This window comes from Myripristis murdjan, chromosome 2 (assembly GCF_902150065.1).
Source record: "Myripristis murdjan chromosome 2, fMyrMur1.1, whole genome shotgun sequence".
NCBI classification, from domain to species: Eukaryota; Metazoa; Chordata; class Actinopteri; order Holocentriformes; family Holocentridae; genus Myripristis; species Myripristis murdjan.
The window spans coordinates 16,549,990-16,573,820 of NC_043981.1; the positions used below are offsets into that span (position 1 = coordinate 16,549,990).

At 44.2% G+C, this 23,831-nt stretch overlaps 1 protein-coding gene across 1 annotated transcript in view; it reads right to left on the minus strand.

The window, feature by feature from the left end:
• Positions 1-1,839: 1,839 nt before the first annotated feature.
• The window catches only part of LOC115372915 (zinc finger protein GLI2-like), a 99,137-nt gene continuing 77,145 nt past the window's right edge, over positions 1,840-23,831 (minus strand). The window contains exons 7-15 of the mRNA XM_030071083.1: positions 22,734-22,926; positions 19,773-19,883; positions 16,263-16,403; positions 10,924-11,073; positions 8,323-8,487; positions 6,877-7,155; positions 4,427-4,775; positions 2,599-4,333; positions 1,840-2,517 (exon numbers count right to left, since the gene is read on the minus strand). Of these exons, the coding sequence (XP_029926943.1) occupies positions 2,034-2,517; positions 2,599-4,333; positions 4,427-4,775; positions 6,877-7,155; positions 8,323-8,487; positions 10,924-11,073; positions 16,263-16,403; positions 19,773-19,883; positions 22,734-22,926 (3,607 nt within the window). The 3' untranslated portion in view covers positions 1,840-2,033. The remainder of the gene's footprint in view (positions 2,518-2,598; positions 4,334-4,426; positions 4,776-6,876; positions 7,156-8,322; positions 8,488-10,923; positions 11,074-16,262; positions 16,404-19,772; positions 19,884-22,733; positions 22,927-23,831) is intronic.

Here is a 23,831-nt window from a genome sequence, read left to right on the forward strand (position 1 = left end):
TTTCATCAGTTTCCGAGCGAGAATTTACATTATGTCAAGGTTGCTTATGCAGGCGAGGTAAGACGAGGTCAGGGGAAGCTATTTCAAAGCCGCCTTGAAAGAGATGCGGTCGTGCGGCGTCTTCTGAATGTGTGGCACCGCGGTCTGACATGCAACAAGAAAGGTTTGGGGAAAGTGCATTGTCGGCAAAGGGTGCAGTCATGTGGCTTCAAAGACAAAAGTTTTGCTGTTGAATTATTGAAGCAATCAACACCCCTACTTCTGAGGGAAGCAATCGAGGGACGCGCTGATGAATAATATTTACTTAGCTACACAAAGAAGCGGCATGAAATGACTTGTGCTTGTTGGAACATGGGAGAGTTCATGGTCCATTTATGCGCTGAGCTGCGTGAGCAATCTGCACATGTCCGGGGCGGGTTTTATTTCCAGAGCAGAGCCTCATTTAGCAAAGAGAATGAACATAGGCTTGACCAACTTTGATTACATCCAAGGATCAAATACAGCCTCTAGTCTCTGTTTTTACTCACCCTTTAAGCATACAGCTGACACTTTGAAGAGACACTTAGACATGGCATGTGATGAAACACACTTGCTATATGGATATTGAACCTATGATCTTTCATTTTCACATAACACAACGCCTGTACAACCCTTGTGGACCTTTTTGGCCTTTTTCGACTGTAGGAACTCTTCCTTATTTCCATGAATTCCCAACATGAAATTCCTGTGAAGCCATTAAATGCAGCCATTGCAAAATAATAAACTGTGGAAACTAACAGCAAAGCAAAGGAACCCTTGTGTTAGACAAAAACGAAGAGCTGAATGAAAAAGTATATTTAAAAATGTCAGTGTTTGCAAGAGCTTTTTTTTAAATGATAAGCCTCGTATCCTTTATGATTGGTTTTGGCATTTAGAGGAAATGGAAGGCCAATAGCAGAACTTCATGGTTTCTGAAAATCCAGGTTATGGAAAGCTCCAGATTACCCTTAGTAGATGAAAAGGGCTATTCTTACGCTCTTTCTTTTAGACTGTACCAGACGATCAGAGTGACAACACCACAAAGTACAGAAGGACAACACAAACGGTATTTGTTTAAAAAATCAATTTCAATATTGTATTTCTTAAAAATGTACAAATAATATTTACATATAACCAGCACAACAAACTGGCATGGCAATGTACAAAAGGAAGCTTGATTTTTTTTTTTTTTTTCTCCATCAGATGCTCTATATTCAGGGCCGGATGTCGGATGTCTTTCTCTGTTCACACTGCGACTGTTTTTCAACGCGTGGTTTCATAATTCCAGTCACAAATCAAGTCTCAGATGCCTGACACTGAGATGTCACAATTAATCTCCGCAGCAGTGCAGCAATCAAATAATGGCTCGCCAAGGACAGTGACAGTTAACTTGAAATGCTGTGGTAGTTGGAAAAAATGGTCATGGTTGAATTGTTTTCTCCTCCTCTGCTGTTGCAGGGTTGCTGGCAGACATGTGCAACTTTCAGACAAACCAATATGAAATAAAGTTTAGCCCAAGTCATTTCTTTATGTTGAAAGAAACATGTTGAAACAATGTGACATCGCCGAACAACTAGATGATGATACTACATTCCAGATATGTAGGTATCAAACTGGTACCTGGTTGCATTTCCACATTGAATTGTGTCATATGCACAACATGCATATGTTATGGCTGAGACAGGCACTTAGTAAACTGATTTTTACTGCAGATCTGTACAATCATGTTCAACTGAAAGAATTGTGCTGTTTACATTGTACATTGTATTTACTACCTAAGGCAAAAATATGGCTTTTCAAAAAGATAGAAAATTGCCATTTTAAATAATTAACAAATGAGACTGTACAAGAAAACACAAATCACACACTCAGAGGCGTTTTGGCACACGACAAGTCTGTGGTCAAATGTTGTTTTTTTGTAGGATGTCGTTTCCAATCGTCAGGAAATCAAAACTTCTGCAAATATGTTAATAATATTTCCTTCTGTCTGAGGAAACGTTGGCTGTAACATGTGGCTAAGACATCAAGTTGAGGAACTTGCTCTCTTCTGCCAGAGTGGTCAGCAAGGAGCTCATGTCCCCAATGGCCATGTTTCCTGTACCCGCCGGCACCGAGGGCAGCGTGACTGAGTTCCTTGGCGTAGTCAAGCGAGATGAACTCTGGGACAAGCTCTGGAGAAGTCCTGGACTCAGGGTTCCTGACATGAGGCTGGAGTGATCTCCGTCATCCAACATGCTGTCAAAGTCTATCTGTGTCTGCTCCAACGCCGTGTTAGAGTCTACAGTTTTGGATACCTGGTTGTCACCCGCCCTGGGAGGGGCTGCATTGTTTTCACTGCCACCAGCGACAAACTGAGTTACATTCACCACAGGAGGAGTGTGATGGTCCAGGTTCCCATTGGGCTCAATAACTTGAATCTGCCCTGTGTAGTACATGGCATTGTCGTTAGATTTGTCACTGCAATGCTGTTCCATCACCCTAGTGCTGGATGCTTTGGACATAACATCTGGGTTAGCGCAGCCTGGGTTTAAGTTGGACCGGAAAAGTCCTGTTTGTTGCATTGGGTTTGGCACTAAAAGGTGCCTGTTTAGAGACTTTAATTCTTTTGGTGGCCTTGGCTGTAGAAGTCCTTGATTCCCACTTTGCATGGGATGCTGGGAGGTCATGTTGCAGTTCTGCTGATCTGAGATCATATGTGATCCATCACAGTCCTCTAGTTTGATTTGCACAGACTGAAATCCCCCATCACTGAAGTGCATGTCGACATCCTGCATTGTCTCTTGTTTGCAGCTGGGGCTTAGCATGCTCACACTGACTGCTGCTCCTGTGTTATTACAAGGAGGATGATAACTGTTATTACCATTATCATCATCATAAGAGCTAATGCCTTGGTTGTACCTGTACTGAGAGTTAATTGCATCATTGAGATTTGATGTCTGCTGAAGCCTCTGCTGCTGGAGGCAGTTTGCTCTCAGGTCAGCATTCTGCTGTATGCATCTCTGCTGCATCACATGTGTGAGGTTGTGAATCATCTGTGGGTTGGAGTTGAGATTGTTGTGGAAAGAACCAAAGTTCTGGTTCTGCTGGAGGACAGCCAGGTTCCCTTTCACCTGTGACTGCAACTGATGCCGGGGAACCTCCATGGCCCCTGAAGACACTTTATTCCACTGGATGGGCAAGTTGGCCCTGCTGTACTTGTGTGTAGACTGCACACACAATTGCCGTTGCTGCTGATGCTGACCTGGGCTCATGCACATGGAAGAGGCTGAAACCTGGGTGGGTGGGTTCATGTTGGCGTCCGCAATGGCCATTCTTCTCTGGTGGTAAGACTGCTGTTGGAGATTGGGGTTTCCTAGGAAGTTTTGTACTTGCTGTTGTGTCACTGGCCCTCTGTGGGCCATATCTCCATTCTCAGCGCTCAGGTACTGCGCCATGTCTTCAGGCAGCATCATGTTTTCCTCAGGGATGTCACCAACCATGGTTTCCATGGTGATGTTCTCTGAAATGCTAGGTGGTCGCATGCTGTAGGGGTAGCGGTGAAGGCTACCATCCAATCGTGTGCAGCCTTGTCGCCGATCTGCTGCAGGAGGTGGCTGGGGCTGCATGATTCCCCTGCCACCCAACATGCCCATGCTGTTGTAGCGCTGAATTTGTGGTAAGCCAAGGGGCTCTAAGGCCTGCCGTCTCACAGGGTCACTTGCTCGACGGGGGACATTAGAGGGGACCTCATGGGGCATCATGCTACGACCAGTGTAGTCACTGCACCGCCTGGGAGAGAGGCCTTTGGAGCCATTGAAGGTGGAAGACTCCTGGAAGTCCCCATACAGTGCTGTGCGGGTCTTTAGACTCATTCGGTCCATATTTGGGAGTGGTGTGGGCGGAGCACCCCCAGTGGCAGCAGCATACTTGGCCTTGAGGCGGTAGTGCTGGGCTGGGGTCAGGCTGAGTAGGCTGGATAGGCCTCCTTCTCCACATCCCCCTGCTCCACTGCCACCTCCTCCACACTGGCTGGCCTCACTGGAGCGTCGGGAGATGTCAGCGGAGATAGGGTCATAGGAGTCGGCCGAGCTGACATTGTTGTGGCGGTTGGCACCAAATTGTGAGGCCTGGCTCGAGCGCCGGCTTGAGAAGCAGGGGGAGATCCCGGAGGACCTGCGGCTGAGGGTGTAAACGGAGCTGAGGGTACTGGAGGTGCTGTCTCGGCGCTCTGATAGGTGGCCCAGCAGTGTCATCTTACCAGAGCCTAGATCACACAGGCCGGAACCAGGGAAGGACACAGGACCACCACCCATACCTGGACTCTCCAGGAGGGACCCTGAAAAACAACAAGAGCGGTGTCACCAATGAGAATAAACACAAAAAAGATCAAAATTGGCCTCAATATCTTCAGGTTATTCTGTTCACTCACCGCTTGCCGGTATGGGTGGGAGCATGGTGCCATGGGACAGGGGTGTTGGGTTGCTGGCCCACTGGCACGAGTCCCTCACCGTCTTCAGTTTCTCCTTCTTCAGGTGCTCCAGGCGCTGGCTGGTGCTCAGCTGCTTGCGGAGGTGGAGGCCTGCCACCACGACTCCGCTGGGGGACCCTCCATAGCCCACTGAGTCCACCAAGGGCAGGTCGTCTAGGGTGGTGAGGTCCCCCAGGCTTCCCCCGCTGTGCGCCGCCATCTCTACTCCACTGTCATTGTTGGCGGCACTGCCAAGTGGCGATGGTTCGCTGCTACATGATGACTGACCGCCAGGGCTGGACTGATACATCTAGAGAGAGGGATAGACAGAGAAAATGGGAAGAGCAAGAGGGAAGGAATAGAAAGGAGTATAGGAATAATGATAGACAGGAGGCAGAAAGAGAAGGAGATAGGAGGTATGAGATGGCAGGAAGAGAGTGAGCAAGAAAAAAGGAGAGTTAGAGAGGCTGAAAAACCATGACTGTCCTAAAAAAACATTTTGCTTTACTGGGACAAAAGTGGAACAGTGGTTAACATGGCACGAGGAGCAGTGAATCATGCAGACTTTTATCCTCCCCCAGCTTAATTGTAAATAATGAGTGTTTTTTGGGATGGGGGTGAAGGGGTGGGGGTGTACCACAGATTACAGACTGCCTTAGTCTGTCTGTGAATTAGAAATGGGCAGGATGAAAGGGTGCTTGAGCCAAAGCCAGAGCGCCAGGCCAATCGTTACGAGATGTTAGATCATCACGTTTTGCTTTTCCCTCTGCAAATACTGAGCACTATGGGGTAGAGGTTGTTTTCACATTTAGGTGAGTTATGTGTCTTTGCTTGTCACATTGACTTGTTTCTGTTTTTGGGGTTTGTTTTAAGGTGAGATTTTTGAATAGCCCTTGGGGTTTTCTCTCACCTGCACAACTTTGAATTTTTTTCCTCCCCTTTCTTCCTTCTGTGTTTTATCATTCACATGTGCAAACAAATCAACAAGCAAAGGATAATCAGCCATAGTTTGGCCAGCTTGGAAAGCCTGATCTGGGAAGTTAAAGGGGTGGTAAAAGAGACTGTTTTTGTGGATTTTCATCTAGTTAAAGCTGGGATGTTTTAGATTATATTTGCCCATCCTTTCCTCAGAAAAATTCAAGACATCTCATTAATTTATTTATTTTAGCAAGTCGGTTGAAGACATTTTTTCTGTCCTGTGATTGAATTGATTTGACATCTCAAAAGTCAACATTCACCACAGCCATATTTTTACTAATTACATATGATTATGTAAATGTGAGTCAGCGTTTTGTATGTTGTCCACTGTGGTGGAAGATGCACCATATTTTTTTTGTAATGGCCTCAAATGTAGATTTCCCACATGACAATAATTGGTATCTGTATCTCTCTGAATTAGCCCAGATCCTCGGTTTCCCTGACGACACTAATTTATTCTGAGCTAAAAAGTTATCTTGATCACAGCTTGATCGTTGGCACTGTTTGCTCAGCGCACCAAAACCAATTCCCAGTGTTTGAATATTAATCCTGGCGTGGCTTTTATCATGTTGAGGCTCTCAGACGTGTGTGATAGATCTCTTAGCCGCTACTAAATTTCGATTGTGTGTGTAGAGCAAAAGGGACAGATCCTCTCATGGGTGACTTGTGCCGGCAGGACTAGAGGATGTGTTACACAGCAATTTTAGATGACAAAAATGTCTAGATAATTCCAGTTTTGTCAGTATGATTGAGCAATAATTTTGGAGTGGGCGCATCAGTTGATGTGTAAAACTCAAAGCTATAAAACACTCATTAGCACCAAAATCTTAAAACAAAATCCTGTTACATTTGCATGAAGTTGGGGATGAAAGAAAAGGCAATGCTAATATATGAAGGGTTTCATTCCAAAATCCTGTATTTTCATTTTGAAAACTAACATGTTACCTGCGATACATGAGTCAATAGTTCATGAGTACAGTTGATTTAATGCTGGAGGGTTAGAATTTAGTGCACTGAAAGTAAAAGTTTGAGGTTGGATAATCACTTCAGGGAGTTTTCAAGTCCACATTCATTTTCTAAGAGAGGGCAGCTGTTATTTCAAATGGTGGATTTCTCATTTTGGAATGAAACTTTTCATTTGATGAAAGATGATGTAAGTACTGTAGCCGGACTCACCTCAGCAAGGTCTGTCCTTAAGGAAAGTCGGAAAAGGAAGAGAAATGAAGACAATCAAGCAGCGAGCACAGGCTCATAGAGAGGAAGGTTAGCGTTTCTCAGAACAGAAAGGGCATGCCATTGTTAGTAACAAGAGGACTCAAGCTGCTAGTTGACTGACTAAAGTCTACTGGACAATTTATGTGGGTACATCAAAACAAAATATGCCTGGTGGTCTTCCTGGAGAAAACTCTGGTTGAGCTCGCGAGCGATCTTACCACAGAAGTTTCCGTCTTGATGGATTTGACCTGCAGGTAATCGTCCACGCCCCTCGGGGAGCTGCTGTCCGACATCTTGTCTTCCCTCTGGATCCTTTCCCTGGGTCCTGTCTCGTTCTCGCCGTTCTCCCGGGGCGCCGGCGGCCTGGGCGGAACGTCGCTGCGCTGCTTCTTGGTGACGTGGGCGTCCGGCCCGTGGACCGTCTTCACGTGCTTCCTGAGAGAGCTGGGGTCTGTGTAGCGCTTGGTGCAGCCGGGGATCTTACATACATAGGGTTTCTGCAGACATGAAGAAACAAACTGATAAAGCATCGATAAGCACCAATGTCATACAAGCAATAATAATTTTAGTTAAAAGCTCTATTTACAATTATGGCTGCAGCAGAGAAAATAAACCCATTGCCCTTAGTAGGTTTGCCCTATTTGCCAAAATTAATATTCTGGCGCCAGGTATGATCACTAGCAGGAAATCCTTGTGCAAGTGCAAGATTGTCTCCTAAACAGCAGCAAACGAGTACAACATCTAAAGAAACCCTAGCTCATAAAAGGCAGCTGCATCACAACCCCAGTAGCCAATAAGCAGACATGAAGACTAAGAAGTCAGTCAAAACTGCTATGTTTCACTGTCACCAGTGTGCAAAGTTGCCTGCTTTAGGTTTTACCTCACCTTAAATAGATCGCCTTGTTGCTGGGCTGTTTAATTAAGTTGGACTCCAGTGTGGATCCGGTGTGGATCTGTGAGATGTGCATATGTATGTATGTATGTGTGTGTGTGTGTGTGTGTGTGTTTTGTGTGGCTTTAGTGCCTCAGCGTGTGCGTGGGATGTTGCAGAGAGGGTGAATTCCCACACCCAGGTCCCACTGATGGATAGGCAGCGAGGCTTCTGAAACACTTCCAGGTTTCATTTTCTATTCAGCGTCTGCAGGTGGTCCCACTCGGCGGGGGGGGGGGTGAGCATGATTCGCCTTAATGCATTGTGGGCCGCCACGCTCATTAGATCCACACCTCATTATTTACTCACGAACGTGTGCAGACACACACAGGGGTACTAAAGTAAGACGCAATTAGTCTACACATGCTGTACACATTCACGCGAACGCACAGACACCTGTACGGGGGCACGTGTGGGTTTGCACGCACACGCTGGAAGCAGGACGGGAATTACTTTCACACAACAATCCCCATGTGCAGCCTGAGATTGTAAACACGAGCCGTCTCGCCGCGGAGGAAATTTGGGACGCGGTGCACCACAGAGAGAGCCGAGCCCGTGTCACTCTCCTCAACCCTGCGATGTTTCAGCTCGGCCACTTCAATCGCAAAAAGCGTGTGCAGATTTCTCCTCCGCGAATGTCTAAGAGAATTTCTTATGGAGCTCTATAAGGGAGTCTGTCTGAAGTCTGTCTGAAGTGGAGAAGGAGTGATGATTGCGAAAAGCCTTTGCGTACCTCGTTGGAGTGTGTCCGGTTCTGGTGTTTGGCCCGGTCCGACGCGTTGGAGAAGGCTTTGTTGCATCCTTCGTGCTCGCAGACGTACGGCTTCTCCCCCGTGTGCGAGCGCAAGTGGGTTTTGAGATTTTCCAGACGCGAGTAGGCCTTGGAGCAGCCCTCGAACTGCGGAGGAAGAAAACAAAGGCAACATTAGTCCACCGCCGCACCTGACGGGAACGGTTGCAACATCTATTGCCATGATTCAACTGCAGACATTCATTTTAATCATTCAAAGTTCATCACTTTTCTGTTATAACACTGAGTAGGACACATTTTGACTAAAACCCTCAGATAAGTTCTTTACGTTTCCTTTCAGGCTTGGAGACGATGAGTCATTTAAGGTTGTGTACACCCACAGTTAAAAGTAGGAGAGACATTCACTGACAATTTAGAGTGGCTGTACAGCTGTTGAGTACATTAGACGCTGGAAAAAAATTAAAACCAGGTTCTTTTCATGTTCTCCCGCCAAGTCACGACAGCGTCAAACCCCTCTGTCAAACAGATCTCCTAAATACATCAAACGCAGTCCAGCGGGGGGTTTCAGCGCAACCTTGATCTGACATGGAGAGCCGAATTCATTCTGAGAGCCAAGGATGTTACTCAGTCATTCCTTACGCTTTGCCCGAACCTGCCTTCCTGTTTTTCCTCACTCTTAGTTCCAGATCAAGAATCGAGTACTGGTGAGTTGTCAATAGGCTGATTATTCACCACATAAACAGACATTTTGATCTCCATCCGAAGGTCAGGGGTTCCATCGCTACAACGGCAAACGCGTCCAACAACGTCGCTGTCCTTTCTCAAGACACTGAGGCAATTTATGAAGGAATTTATGAGGATTGAATTACTAGGATGGTCTGTGCATTTCTTCACAGCTTTTAAGAAGTTTATTCAAGTCAAGTTGTGGTGCAAACATGCATTTTAAAAGAGCTCTGTGCAAGCCAATAGCAGGCATCTAAACCAAATCAAAAAAGCAAAAAAGACTGTATGCCAGCTTCCAAATGATCTTATATGTCTTACAACAACATTATTAATTACTGATAATGATAATTACTGCCCATTCAGCATCCACTGCATGCTAGCTTCCGTTTTTCCCCTTGTAGCTTTTGGGCTTTTTTCTTTTCCTGGCTGCTATGAAGGTTCTGGTCAGGGGATGTGTTTTATTTTAAATAAACCATGATGATTAAAGGCTATAAATAAAGTGGCACTTGATGTTCATCTTGAACAATAATTTGGGTTTCTTGGTGTTTCCAAAGAGTTAGTGAATTTGGGTACAATCTTGATCAGCCTGGGATCTCAAAGCGGCTTCATTTTCTGAGCAATGCTTTCCATCATGTCACCGCGTGCCGTTGCTTAATAGCTTGGCATTCTGCTAGTCACCTTGGCGATATAGTGCACACTCTTCCCTGTGCAACCCATTAGTGAATATGGGCCGAATCTCTACCTGCGTGTGCGTAGAAGGTCACTTTATGCTGAGACTCAAAATGGGTTAAAGTATTTTGGAATCCTCCTGCGATCTGCGCAGCCGGAGACGGATGATTTGAGGAGCGTGTGGTGAGCTTATCATCGGCTTAAGAGAGGCAAATACTCAGAGGTTTTCATTAGGGCTTGCTTAACAGCTGAAGCCATACAGGAGATCTTAATAAGGACCCATGGCACGCTCTCTCCTTCTAAAGTCACAGATGTAGTCCACGGCGAACTTCTCGTAAGGAGGTGAAGCGTTTCGTTGCAAAACGAGAAAGTGAAAGACGGAAGTGACACCTACTCTTGCGACATGATGGAGATGAAGACAAACTTCAATGGACAGCAATTTAAGGCGTTGATGAGTATGTGGATGCATTTTCAAGAAATATTGAATAATGACATGTGCAATGATTTCTTTTTTTTTTTTTTCAATGGACACTAGAGTTCTCAAATTCTGCCCGAACCCGACCCTACCCGACATTTCCGGGTAGGGTCGGGCCTAAAATGTATGTGAATTGGTCGGGTAGGGTTCGGTCGGGTTCTGGTTCTGTGGTGAAGCTGCCTTTCTCCAACTATTATATCTGTTCTCTCACTGCTACTAGAATTTGAGCCACCGGTGCTGCTAAATAATGCTAAATATATATATATAATCTTTTTTTCCCCCTCTCCTTTCTTTTTTTTCGGGCTTTATCGGGCTGTCGGGCCTAAAGTTCGGCTAATTAGTAGGGTAGGGTCTTAATTTTCAGGCCCGATGAGAACTCTAATGGACACAAAGCATGCTGGAGAAGAATTCGTCACTTGTAATCTCCGAGGGAATTAAAATAATGAAATAATCTACCCAGCAATGTTTTTATATTTATTGATATTTTACATATAAACCTGCAGATCAAATGGTTGCTGTAAGATTTATGTGTATGTGCAACGGGCAATGAGTACAAGGTGCAAGAAATCTCCTATCCTGCCATCCCATGGGGTAGAAAGTGTGTGTGTGTGTGTGTGTGGCTGTACGGGCCCGTGCACGGCTCGCTCGCAGTGTTTAGAGAGTGTGTGTGTGTGTGAGCGCCCGCCGGGGCCCCGCCGTGGCCATCCGTTACCCACCGTGCACTTGTGTGGTTTCTCCCCTGTGTGTCGGCGCATGTGAACCACCAGCATGTACTGCGCTTTGAAGGGCTTCTGCTCCCGCGAACACTCCTCCCAGCGGCACACAAACTCCTTCTTCTCTCCGTGGATGTGGTCATTATTGATGTGCTGTGGACGCACACACACACACACACACAACACATATAGAGATAACATAGCCATGAATTGAATGTCTCTTTAGGGGGAAGCTGCAAGTAAGAGGCTCATATTATACTTGTTAAAACTGCATTGCGATTTCATGATTTTTATGCAAAAATGCACCCGTTTTTTTTAGTGTGAATCATAAAGAGGAGCGACAGCAGAGACACATAATTGCGATGTGGTAGATTTGACCAAAATTCACTCACAGTATCAGGTAATAACACTTATCTGCCCGCAGGAAGTGACAACTTTCAACTTTATTATCCCAAAGAAAGTTTGGGACGTTGGGATGCCAGTCGAGAAGAGAAATAAATTCACATGGCTGATATTTCAATAACATCCCTCTCTCCTCACGTTTGTGGTTTTGTCATTGCTGCAAGTTACAGTGCAGGAAAGTGATTGGACAATTATATTGATCAGAATTTGATCGGGTGTTTTGTAGATGATCCTGGATTGGACCTCAATCCCGGTGTTTGACACTGGCTTGGGACGTCTTAATTTGTCTATTTAGTTTCATTTTATAGATTATTTCTGTATTTTTCTGTATGTTTTTGTTTATTTTGATTATAATGTTGATTACTTGCTGCACAAGAAAAAAAAAACACCTTACTTAAGTGTCTTACTCTCTTTGAAAAGACCAATCCTGATTTTCATTTTCCTTCTTACATCAGAGATCAGGCTCCTCCTCTACACCAAAAAAAACCCCCTCATGGCCAAAAAGTCCCAAGCCAGATTAAAGACAGACACCGTGACCGAGTGTTTTAAATAACGTCCAAACCGGACTCCCGCTGAACAGACAGAGAACACAGAGCCGTCTCAGCAAAACGACCGCGTGTCTTATCAAAAGAAATCAGCGGTGATGCCATCCATCACAGTTTGCTGTTTACTTTCCTCGTGCCAGACAAGAAAGAGGAAGGGAGATGTGATTGCTCTCTTGGCATGTACAATTTCCACGGTGCGTGCGTGCCCGTGCGCGCGCGCGTGTGTTTGGACGTCTGCAGCCTTTGATAAACGAATTCGCCCTCTTTCATGAACGGATCCGCCGGCCGACACAATTAAGCTCGAATCAATCGTCTGTCACGGGGTCTGGTTCTGGCTCTGTTTGTATATATACGTCTGGGGTGGAGCGCCTTAATTTGATGGAATTGCTGCCGTCCCAAACCTCTCTCCAAAGATTGATGTGGTGTCCCGCGGTCTTGGCCCGGGGCCTGCAGATTGGAGCAGGTAGCGGCACACTTTCAAGCGTTCCCTCATTAGCAGCTGCACTGTTTTGAATGTGCACGACAGTTCAGAGCGGCACGCTGGGATTAGCCAAACACTGCCACTTCCCAGGGCCTCTTAAGTATTTTATGTGGCACTTAGCCTGAACCCTGGCTCTATTCTAATGTAAAACCTTTATGTCTGATCTTTTTTCATCAGCCTAAATCACAAAATGGCACTGCAGAAGAAAGAAACATCCCAACCCATCATTAGATCCCAACATTAGATCTTTTTCTTCTCTCATATCTTTGTTTTTTTTTTTTTTGTTTTTTTGGTATTAAACATCACAAACTGGTCAGGTCTGTAGTTTACTGACGTCAGCGTACAGGATTTTGTAGTTTATTGTAGTTGAAAAAGTGACCTATCCACTTGAAGTCAGCATCATACAAACATAACCAGTGCTCTTTAAAAAAAAAATTAAAATCTTAAAATCAACATTTCCTCACTCTTGTACCAGTAGAAACCAGTGGCGGATACAGAACATGGCTAATGGGTGGGCCTAAAAAATTCTGGATGGGCCTGTTATTTCATTTTGTTTATTTTTTTAGATAGACATGTATAAAATGATATGATGAAAGAAAAAAAAACCTCTCGGACCCACCGGAACCGCCTTTTGACAGCGTGTAACGCGACGTGGTACATCAGTCACGCAAGAAAGTTTTTTTTTTTCTTCCTTTTTTGTTTTTGCTGTCTAGCCTATATACCTGTTTGCATATTTGTAAACGAGCATAAAATAAATATTGGAAAAAGGACATTAAAACATTTATTTATTTAGTTAGTTATTTTTTGGTCTTGAATCTGATAGGGTGGGCAAGCTGTCAATCTAGGTGGGCCTACGCCCATCCAGGCCCACCCGTAGATCCGCCTCAGGTAGAAACACAGGCGAAGGTCTTTGTTTATACAGCATGAGGCTTACGGTGCATGTTAGTGTGGCTTGTGTTTGCTGTCAAAAACTATAGTGAAGATTTATACTAAATAATGGTGTGAATGCAGGTCTTTTCTTCTCAGGTTGTGACCTTTTGGCTTTGGACACTTGAACCATCCTGCATGAGTTATAAGAAGAAATTTTGTTGTTTTGTTTTTTTTTGCACCGCTTTTGGAAGTCTTCTCATTGACGTAAGTTGTTTCGAAGACGTACTGACGATGGCGTAAGTTTCATTTTTGAGTGACCTGGTCCTTTAAGGTGTTAGCCTCATGCTTCAGCGCAGCCACGTGCTTAGAGATCCACGCTTTTGCAGTTTTATCACACAAGGAAGGGAGTCAGTGCTTTCTCACTGTTATTATCTTCAAATACGTTTCCGTTAAAATAAGTCCAAGCTTTGTCCTCTGTTTTGCCTGAACTGGCTCAAGTCCGTCCGAGGACACGAAGCCATACGAAGCGATCTCCAGCTGCTGCTCGATCGACGGCTCACATTTCGGCGATGACACCTTTCAGTCCGGCAGCAACTGCAGTGATAAATCATCTCACTGCAGGGTAAAACACCGTCAGCCCAACTTTTCAACAAACCTCATGCCCGCCTAAACCATATCTTGCTCCCAGAAGAAAAAAAAAATACCCTTTTGATGTCCCTTATTTCTTTTCTTCACACTTTCTGAGCATTTTTCCACCTCTTGCTCATTCTTGCATTACAGTATTATCAGGAAACTCGGGCTTTGACCTTTGACCTCCTTGTGTTTGGTTGCTGGTAATGTTAGTAACCCAGGATTTTAAGTTTATTTTGCTGTTATGCACATTGTACGTTGCCCTATCTGGACAAAACGGACTTTGCTTAAAATGAAAAAAAAGTGCATTTCAAAGGTGCTCTCTGAGGCACAAACACACACACACACACACACACACACACACACACACACACTGTATACACGTGGCATGCGGTGACAAGAGCCGTCATTCTTGCAGAGGAGCGCCGGCCAAACCCTGCCTTGTTATTTTGCCCTCATGTTAATCAAGGCTGAGTCACACACCGCCGCTCATATTTTAAAATACAGTAGTCACGTTTCCTCTTGCCTTTTAACCCCAAAACGCCTCTTTCTGTAATCCAGATGAAAGGACTAAGGTGATCTGAAGAATGTCATCGACCGTACTAATTCAGCGTATTGATTTTAAGGCGCTGAATTATCGAAAAGGCTTCCAGATGCCGGACTCTCAACATGAGAACTCTGACTTTATTCTTTTGTTGTGGGAATTTGTCCTCAGGAAGTCCACTCTCTGTTCAGGAGGTTCACATGGCATGAGTAAATGTTACACGGAAAATAATTTCCTCCATCGCATCATGAAATGTGGTTTCATTCAGCCGAGGAAGAGGTATCAAAAAAAAAAAAAAGTTGCGGTTTTCCGACATGGAGTAAATCAGACGTTTGTCCAGTGAGAAGAACAGCACTGTTTTAACTTGCTGTGAGAGTTTGTGTTTGATTTTTCATATTCAGTTTTAAATTATGGACTAAGGTGATCTTGGCATCCTGTAATAAAGCTTATCTTAAACCATTAAACCATTTAAGAGATGAGAATTCTGTGAATTCGATGAAGATATGAAGCGGATTAAGATTAAAAACAAATACATTATAAGTTGTGGGACAGGACATGAGTCTGAATTGTCCAAAAAATGTGATAAATATGATATGCATGCGAAATAACCTCTGCACTAACGTGCGGTTAGATTGGGACACATCATTTTTTAATCTAGATCTTAGCAGCTGTTTCGGGATTTGAACCAGCCACCCCGAGACCAAAAGCTCGTTTCATTCAAGTCCAGGCTATCGACCATTTTTATAAAAGGATGTCTTTAAATTTTAAGCATCAGTGACTCACAACCACATTAATAATGAGACCGAGACGACATGCAGAAACAAGGCCGGTCTGTAGAAACTAGCAGTTTAACATTGTAAGTCACTGGCTCCCAGTTTGTCAGGGAAATCTGCTGGATTGCTTTACGGCACAAAACAGGAAGAGGGCGCTGTTCTTCCAGAGCGAACGGGATTTAAAGCTCTTCAAGGTTCTGGGCAGTGGCAGATGTTGGAGCAGGTTGAAAGGACAATTTGGGTTTAAAAAAAAAAAAAAAAAAAAAATCAATTCCAACATGTTTATCCCCTCCGGTGAAGAGAAAAAGAAAACAAGCGGAGCCGTGCCAAGGAGGAAAAGAAGCAACATCCTTTTTTGTGACAGGAAGCAACAGGGTTTATGGAAAATGTGGTCTTGATTGTTTCAGACACACACACTGGCACTGACAATGCCCCTTTAAACGTACTTAATACCGACTCAATACACCGTCCCGGAGGTGACTTGGACGTGCACGGGACTTTCTCCTCTCTTTATCTCGTCGGACAAAAAAGACGAGTCGGAGTCGGCCTGAATGACAGACAGCAGCCCTGCAGCCTAATCTCCTCCCACCCCGTTCCCACCCGGCTCTTGTCTTTCTCTCTCTCTCTCTTTGCTTCACTGCAAACGAGGAATGCCGAAGACCCGTTTCACCAAGACTCTGCTTGTTGTTGTGGTGGAAAGCTCCGCGTGGGCCCCGACCGGGCAAATCCCGTGATTTATAGCTATTTGCTGCGACGGCCCGAGTGAGGATCGTCAAGTGGGAGTCGGGACGCTGTGAACGCGGCGGTCAGATTTAAAAAAAAAAAAAAAAAAGATTTCAGGATTGTAGAAAGAAGAGCAGACAACGCCGACTTTTTGAAGTTGCACAATGGAGTTTTGAAAGGCTCAGGGATCATGGAAATCACTCAACACATAATTGACCTTTGAATGCAAGTAAGAAAACACCAGCAGTAGATGTGCACCTTTAAGTATCTCATCCAAAAAAAAAAATTTTGCAAGAGGCTTGTTTGCTTTTGCAGCTCTCTCTCTCTCTCTCTCACACACACACACACACATACACTCTCTCTCTCTCTCTTACATGAACCAGCTGGTCCTGTGTGTCGTACTCCTTGGTGCAGCCCTCCCAGTGGCAGTTGGTCTCATACACCGCCTCGGGCTCCTGCTTGCACTCGTCCCGGTCCGCATCGTCCTTCAGGTCCATCAAACCGCCGAGATGGTCCTGTGGAGAGAGAGAGAGAGAAAAAAAAAAAAACATCATCAATAATGCAGCTTTCGTTTTTATTCCCGCGATAAAAACCAGCAAACCTCCACCACCACTGATCAAATCCTCCACTTCATTTCTACGACTCCCATTTTTCAAGTCGCATCAATTTCTCGACATCCTCTTGGGATTTGAAATCTCTAGTCTCTAATTCTTTGATTCTCACGGCTAAGAAACAATAATCATCATCTGACGGCAGTAAGTCCACATCCAGATTAACACCGAGATCAGACCGGTTGCTGGCGTGGCCCATTTTCGACCTTTTTTGGGGAAATTTCATGCCGTTTTTGAGACGTCCTGCTGATAGAGTGGCAGGCAAAATCATAACCATGTTGTAGATGTGACCTCCTGTGAGAGTGAACGACAGGAAACCTCAAAACAAGATTAAAAAAAGTTATTTTCCCATTTACTCCCATTCGTTTTTAATTTTTTTGTCTGAGGGCAGTTTATTGTGTCCTGTTCAGCCTGTTACTTTGGTTTGTTTCACCAGCCGGGAATATTAATCCCCACATACCACATCTAGATTATCACCAAAATCAGACCAGTTATTAGCTGGCCCATCTTCTACCTTGTTTTTTTTTTTTTTTTTTTTGGGCAAATTTCATGCCGTTTTTGAGACGTCCTGCTGATAGAGTGACAGATAAAATCATCACCATGTTGTAGATGTGACCTCCTGTGAGAGTGAACGACAGGAAACCTCAAAACAAGATTAAAAAAAGTAAATTTTCCCATTTACTTCCATTCGTTTTTAATTTTTTTTTTTTTTTTTTTTTTTTTTTGAGGGCAGTTCATTGTGGATTGTTTGTTACTTGGGTTTGTTTGACCAGCCGGGAATAATAATCCCCACATGCCACATCCAGATTACCACCAAAATCAGACCAGTTATTAACTGGCCCATCTTCTACCTTGTTTTTTTTTTTTTTTTTGGGCAAATTTCATGGTGTTTTTGAGACGTCCTGCTGAAAGAGTGACAGATAAAATCATAACCATGTTGTAGATGTGACCTCCTGTGAGAGTGAACAACAGGAAACCTTAAAACAAGATTTAAAAAAGTAAATTTTCCCATTTACTTCCATTCATTTTTATTTTATTTTTTTTTTTTTTTGAGGGCAGTTCATTGTGGATTGTTTGTTACTTGGGTTTGTTTGACCAGCCGGGAATAATAATCCCCACATGCCACATCCAGATTACCACCAAAATCAGACCAGTTATTAGCTGGCCCATCTTCTACCTTGTTTTTTTTTTTTTTTTTGAGACAATCTGCTGGTAGGCTGATGGGTAAACGAACAGGGCATGTCATAGGTCATATGTGTGACCTCCTGTGTGTGAAATTGTCCTATTTCCACAGAGCAAACCTCAAAATGAGATGAAAGAAACTGATTTTCCCATTGACTCCCATTCATTTATGTTTGTCTGAGGCCGTGCTTACACACATTTAAAGCAGTTTAATCTGGATTGTTTGCTCCGTTACTTTGATTCGTTACCAACCAAGAATAATCCCAACTTAATCTCCATATCAAAGACGTCTAAAAGTCTCATTCCTCCTCTAAGCGAGCCGTGGCGTAATTTTTGAGTGCAAACCGGGCAAATGTTTGTCGTTTGGAGCTCGACATGTGTTCTTCACCGGTTTGAACGCCGGAGCGAGGAAATTACAGCCAAGAGCGCCGACGACGAGGCCATCGCGCTCGGCTGAAGTTACAGGGACGGGACTCGGATGCCCTGACGGTCCCCCCTCATCTTGTGAGTCATGCAACTTTTGTTTACAAGTCCTGCTCCGCTTGTAATTGAGCAGCGTGAACCTACACAAACCAAACACACACACGCAAAAAAAAAAAAAAATCCAGCAAAGTAAACTTTTCAGCTGCAGCTCGGGATAAAGACAAGGATTTTTAAGCGTCACGGCACCGAAATCAGATTCCAGATTCAACTTTTTTTTTCCACAGGTGATGGACTGTCACTCGCTTGTCATTGCTTTGAGTAAAAAAAAAAAAAAAAAAAAAGTTATGTTACAAAAATCTTTGCGGGTGTGAAGCCACAAAACTCCAGAGGTGTGTTTTCTTCAACAAACACACCAAACACACGTGCACCGTCTGAGACTGGAGCTGATCCCGGTCTGTTGACATGTAGCCTGTCCCGCACGGCTTTCAGCGCGCCTCCAGCCACACAGACAAAGACACACACACACACACACACACACACACACACACACACAACGTGCTGACTACAGCATGTTTGTCTCTGCCCCACGCACGCTATCTTCATCAATTCTGGTGGCCCCAAGACGACTGCGCACACGGCCGTCCCCATGCATCAAGCCCAAACCTGCCTCGCTATCGGAGAGGAGCCGCAAATTTGTCAAAAGACGGAGAACGAGGCGAGAGAGAGAGGGAGAGAGAGAGAGAGAGAAAGACAGAGAGAGAGAGAGAGAGAGAGGAAAAGGGGGGGAAAAGGCTCCACAGATGACAATAACGGCCAGCCAATATTTCATGAAAATGAAGTGCTCTGGCACAGTTTACTGTGGCCAGGGAGAGAGAGAGAGAGAGAGGGAGAGAGAGAGAGAGAAGGAAGAGGGGGGACCAAACGAATGGATGCAAAGCTCTTATCATGTGGAGTTTTTCTTTTTCCGAGACGCACTTTAGAAGAAGGGGGTCATGGGAGTCTGCGGCTCCCTGGGGCCGCGAGTTACGCCATTGATCAGGACAGAGGGCTTGGGAAGAGCGCAGCAGGAAGAGACGCGCCAGAGCGGAGGTTTTATCATCTGGACGGCCATTTTTATTTATTTATTTACTTATTTACTTATTTCGGGGGGGCATTTTAAGTGTTCATTTCCATAAAGCTCTGAATCTGTTTAGGAATAAAGTCATTACCCTGAGGTTCACCGTATAGGATCCAGTCATCAAAAGTTTCACCGTTTTATCAGCTGAGAAACTGATGTCATTTATTATTATTTATTATTATTAATTATTATTCAGTTTGTTGTAGGAAATCATTTATTTGACCCCAAAATGGCCAAAGTGTGTCCATCGACAGCCGCCGCTCTCCATCCTGAATCTCCTCAAGACATTTTCTCTTCCACTAAAGCAAATTTAAAATAACTGATCACCTCCTGATGTTGCACCATATCCATAATCCACTCATTATGGACACAAAACAGTGCTGATGAAATGGAAAAATCCGGAGCATCTGGCGCCAATAAGCTTCCCCCCTTTCTGTCCAATTTGCTGAAGATGATCTTAGTGCCGAGTGGCTTTTCAAGGAGAATCTGAAGTCTCGGTGAAAAACGCCGACGGCTTTCCTGATGAAGGGCCGAGGTTCGGTTTGGCTTACCGGCGAACAGGGAGACAGCGGCCGCAGCCCCTCGGCTTCTGTCTTCACCTTTGACCTCTTGGTGATCATGGGGTCGACCGTGCTGCTCACCGCCGAGTCGCCGCCGTGGTTCTGAGGAGAGGACAGGAAAGGAAAAAAATCAGTCATGGTGAAATTAGTGAGTCTTTACTGTGACATCCAAGAAATTTCCTACAGAAAATGAAAAAAGCGGTGGTGTCTCGGTCTTCCTCTGTGCCTGTAATGTACATGTGACCAGGACAACTACCACCAAGAAGAGTTTTTAAACCGACTATTGGGAAGAAAAACAAGACATATCGCACATTTAAAGAGTCGAAATAAAAACATGTTCAAGACAAGAGAAAGTCATATAAAAAACTGATCCCATCACAGGTTGGTTAATTAACTTTAGGCTTGACTTGACGTTCAAATCCTTGCAATTGCACTTCATGAGTTGTAAAATACTTGCATATGAAACGAGCATCTAACTTCCTCTAAATGATGTCTAAATAAAACATGTTGCCTTATATGAACACAACATAGACCAAGTTAAAACGTGGAGATTCAAGCGGGAACCGATCCAGACCCGTGGGAACCTTTCGCGACCTTTTGGATTTGGGCTACGAGTCAAAATGCTGAGGCCGAGCTGCCCTTGAGCAAGGCTCTTCCTGCTCCCAGCTGCTCGGCGCTCACCAGCAGACTGTGAGGTGGTTGTACTGGGAAGCCTAAACGTGTGAATGAACGTATCTGTATGAATGTGAAGTAGGACAGCGCTGGAGAGGAGCGTGCACACTCAGCAAACCTTTCCCTGGATAAATAAAGGTGTAAAAAAAAAAAAGAAAAAAGAAAGAAAGAAAGAAAGAAATTCTGGACAGGGGGACTTCCCAGTCTCCCTAAAACAAAAAAAAGAAATGGCTCACTCACGCTCAGTGCTTCACGATTTGCTGATGAAATCAGTATGTGGCATTGTAATTGGTTCCTGTGTAGCAGCCATGCTGACTCTGATCGCACGGATCCGCAAATATTCCAGATCCAGCTCGTCCCTCGTGTCCCCGCACTGCAAAAACCCTCCATGCTAAGGAGTCATTTAATCCTCCCTTTAAATCACGCTGCTTTCCAACTGACCGAAATAACATACCAGGTCAATTCAGCTGTTTCCAATCCTGCTTTATTGTTTCGAGAGGATTTTTGTTTGGAAATAAGCAACATTGTTATTACTGGCAGCGAGTAAAGCGATCTCTCTGCTGACAGACTTTCTCTTGTTTGACGAACATCTTCAAACGAGAGAAAATGATATGAATCGTCGTAAGCCATCTTAAGGAAAATGTAAGAAATTTAAGGACATTTTAAGATGTTTAACCCTATAAAGCCATTTATATCATATATGATACACATTTTCAATTCCGTTTTTCGTTTTCAGTTTAATCAATACTTGACCAGAATACTGTTGTATACCTTTGAACACTTCCCCTGTTCACCCTGGACCATACCATTGACACTTCAAGTACATATCATTTATCATACACCAGAAAGATCGTGTAATAACATTTTTTTTTTAATTTTTATATATCTATATCTATAACTATAGATATAGATATAGATATAGATATATAGATATAGATATATATTTTGTTATAGGACTAAATAAAGGGTTCAGTTTCAAAAAATTGGAATTTTCTGCCAATTCTTTCATAGTTCAGGCTTTATAGGGTTAAGAGCCTGAATACATCGCGTTGATGTCGCAAGAAAACTCTTAAGTTGTCGTCTTAAGTCATACATTAAGGTGTGTTGATGGCTGCGTATGAAAAATACGATTTTAGGACTCAACATGAGGTGAAATGACTCGCTCAGATGTGCCGTTTGAACGATGCAGAGACAAAACTGGGTCAAGCTGGAACCTCCAACCTCGCTGACCTTTGGCCCACATTCCTAATGACTAGCTGCGGTGTGTTTGTTTTGCGTTGTCGTGTTTATCATGGGATAAGAGAGGGGAAACCGCGCGTTGGCACCGTGTGGGCAGAGGAGAGATGACGGGTCTCCCTCCGCGCCCGTCTCCCCCACCGAGAGTTTACCTCCGAGGGGGACGCTGCACTGTGATTGCGAGCGCAGGGGCAGACACCGCAAATCAAAACAGCAGAGCGCTGCGACCGAGGGAAGGCGGTAATAATGTTGACATCAAAAGGGGGACGATGACAAACAAAATCTTCTGCGAGAACAAACAACTGGAAATTGCAGCGGCAAAATAGCGGGTTATGCTAAGTGATGGCTTCAGTAGTCACCTGGGAAGCAGCAAGGGGGAATTTCCTCGGGCCAAAATCCCACAGAGAAGCCACTCGAGCAACAGTGGGAAGATTGAATCATCCTAAGAGCTTTAAGTGTTCAAGCCCAGATGCTCCTCGTCATATCACCTTTTTTTTGTCGGGTTGTTCTGCCAAAAACTCTTAAAATTCTTGCAACAAATCCACGGAAAACAAGGGAGTGACGTCAATCCAGAGGACTTTTTAACACCAGAAAGACGAAGCTGCTCTCACATGACTGCTGTTTTGAATTTCAGGAATTGCAAGTCCCTCAGAGCTGGTAGATTTTCAAAACCATGTAAGGAAATATGGGCTTTCTCTTAGGCCTGCCAACTCTTTTCTTTTTTTTTTGCTCTTGAACTGTTAAAAATATGGCAGGACGTGCCCTCATTAACATCATATTTTTATTGATGGCCACATCAGGTTAACACATTTTGGCACACGCCGTAATGAAAGCATGATGTGGCAACCAACAACCTTATCTGCCTTATTTGAAGAGATTTCAGCCCCGACTGCACTCTTAAAAAGAACGCATTGTTTTCCACATGTGCTTCGTATGGGCAGGGTTCCTTCTCAACGCTTTGGTTTTGTCACGTTTCGGGTCAAAAAGGCACCCGAGGCCCTGTTTTAAGTTTGTAAAGGTGCGTTTGAGGGGTCAGGCGTGTACCTTGGACGGCACGTCGCTGTTGTGGGTGGAGGTGGGCAGGGCGGAGAGGCCGAGGCCCGGCTGGCGGCTGGAGAAGGTGGGCGAGGGCTGGATGAGCGGCGGGGTGTGGCCGAAGGCGCTCAGCCCTCGCTGCTGGGACAGGAGCTGCTGGTAGGCCATGGGGTTGATGGGGTGGGGGAAGGGGAACGACGGGCTGCAGGGGAAGGAAAGAACAGATGTTTGAAATCATAGAAGAGTCCTTATTATCGTTACTGTTCATTTATTTGGATTAGGTGATTATGAAATCCTGTGTGACATGTTGCTCTAGTATTTTCCAACTTCGCCAGACTGAGACAAGATGTTTGATACCATTTCCACCTCCGTACGTCCAGGGTAGCATTTCCTGTTAGCTTAGCATAAAGACTTGAAGTCTATGGGAGTCGTTAGCCTGGCTCCGTCAACGTGAAAAAATAAACCTTACAGCAACTTCAGAGCTGTTTTATATACACTGCAAAAACTCAAAATCTTACCAAGATTATTTGTCTTATTTCAAGTCAAAATGTCTTATTTCTAGTCAAAATATCTCATTACACTTCAAATAAGACACGATCACCTCAGAAGTAACTTGTTTTTAGACAATTGTCTCTTGTTTCAAGTGAAAATTTGCTTGAAACAAGTGAAAATTTGCTTGTTTCATTGGCAAAATTTGTTTCTTGTTTCTAGCTAATTTTCACTTATTTCAAGTGAATTTTCACTTTTTCCACTGGCAAATTTTGCCAATGAAACAAGCAAATTTTCACTTGTTTCAAGTGAATTTTCACTTGAAACAAGAGACAATTGTCTAAAAACAAGTTACTTCTGAGGTGATCATGTCTTATTTTAAGTGTAATGAGATATTTTGACTAGAAATAAGACATGTTTGACTTGAAATAAGACAAATAATCTTGGTAAGATTTTGCGTTTTTGCAGTGTACGCATTGTGCCATGTGGATTTGAAATAGACTTCACTTGAGTCAAATGCAGGTTTACTTGTTATGGGAATTTTCTTGAAACTGGAAGTCAGACAATTTGCAGTAGAAACAAGGAAAGCCAACTCATTATTGTTTTAGAGGAAACCAT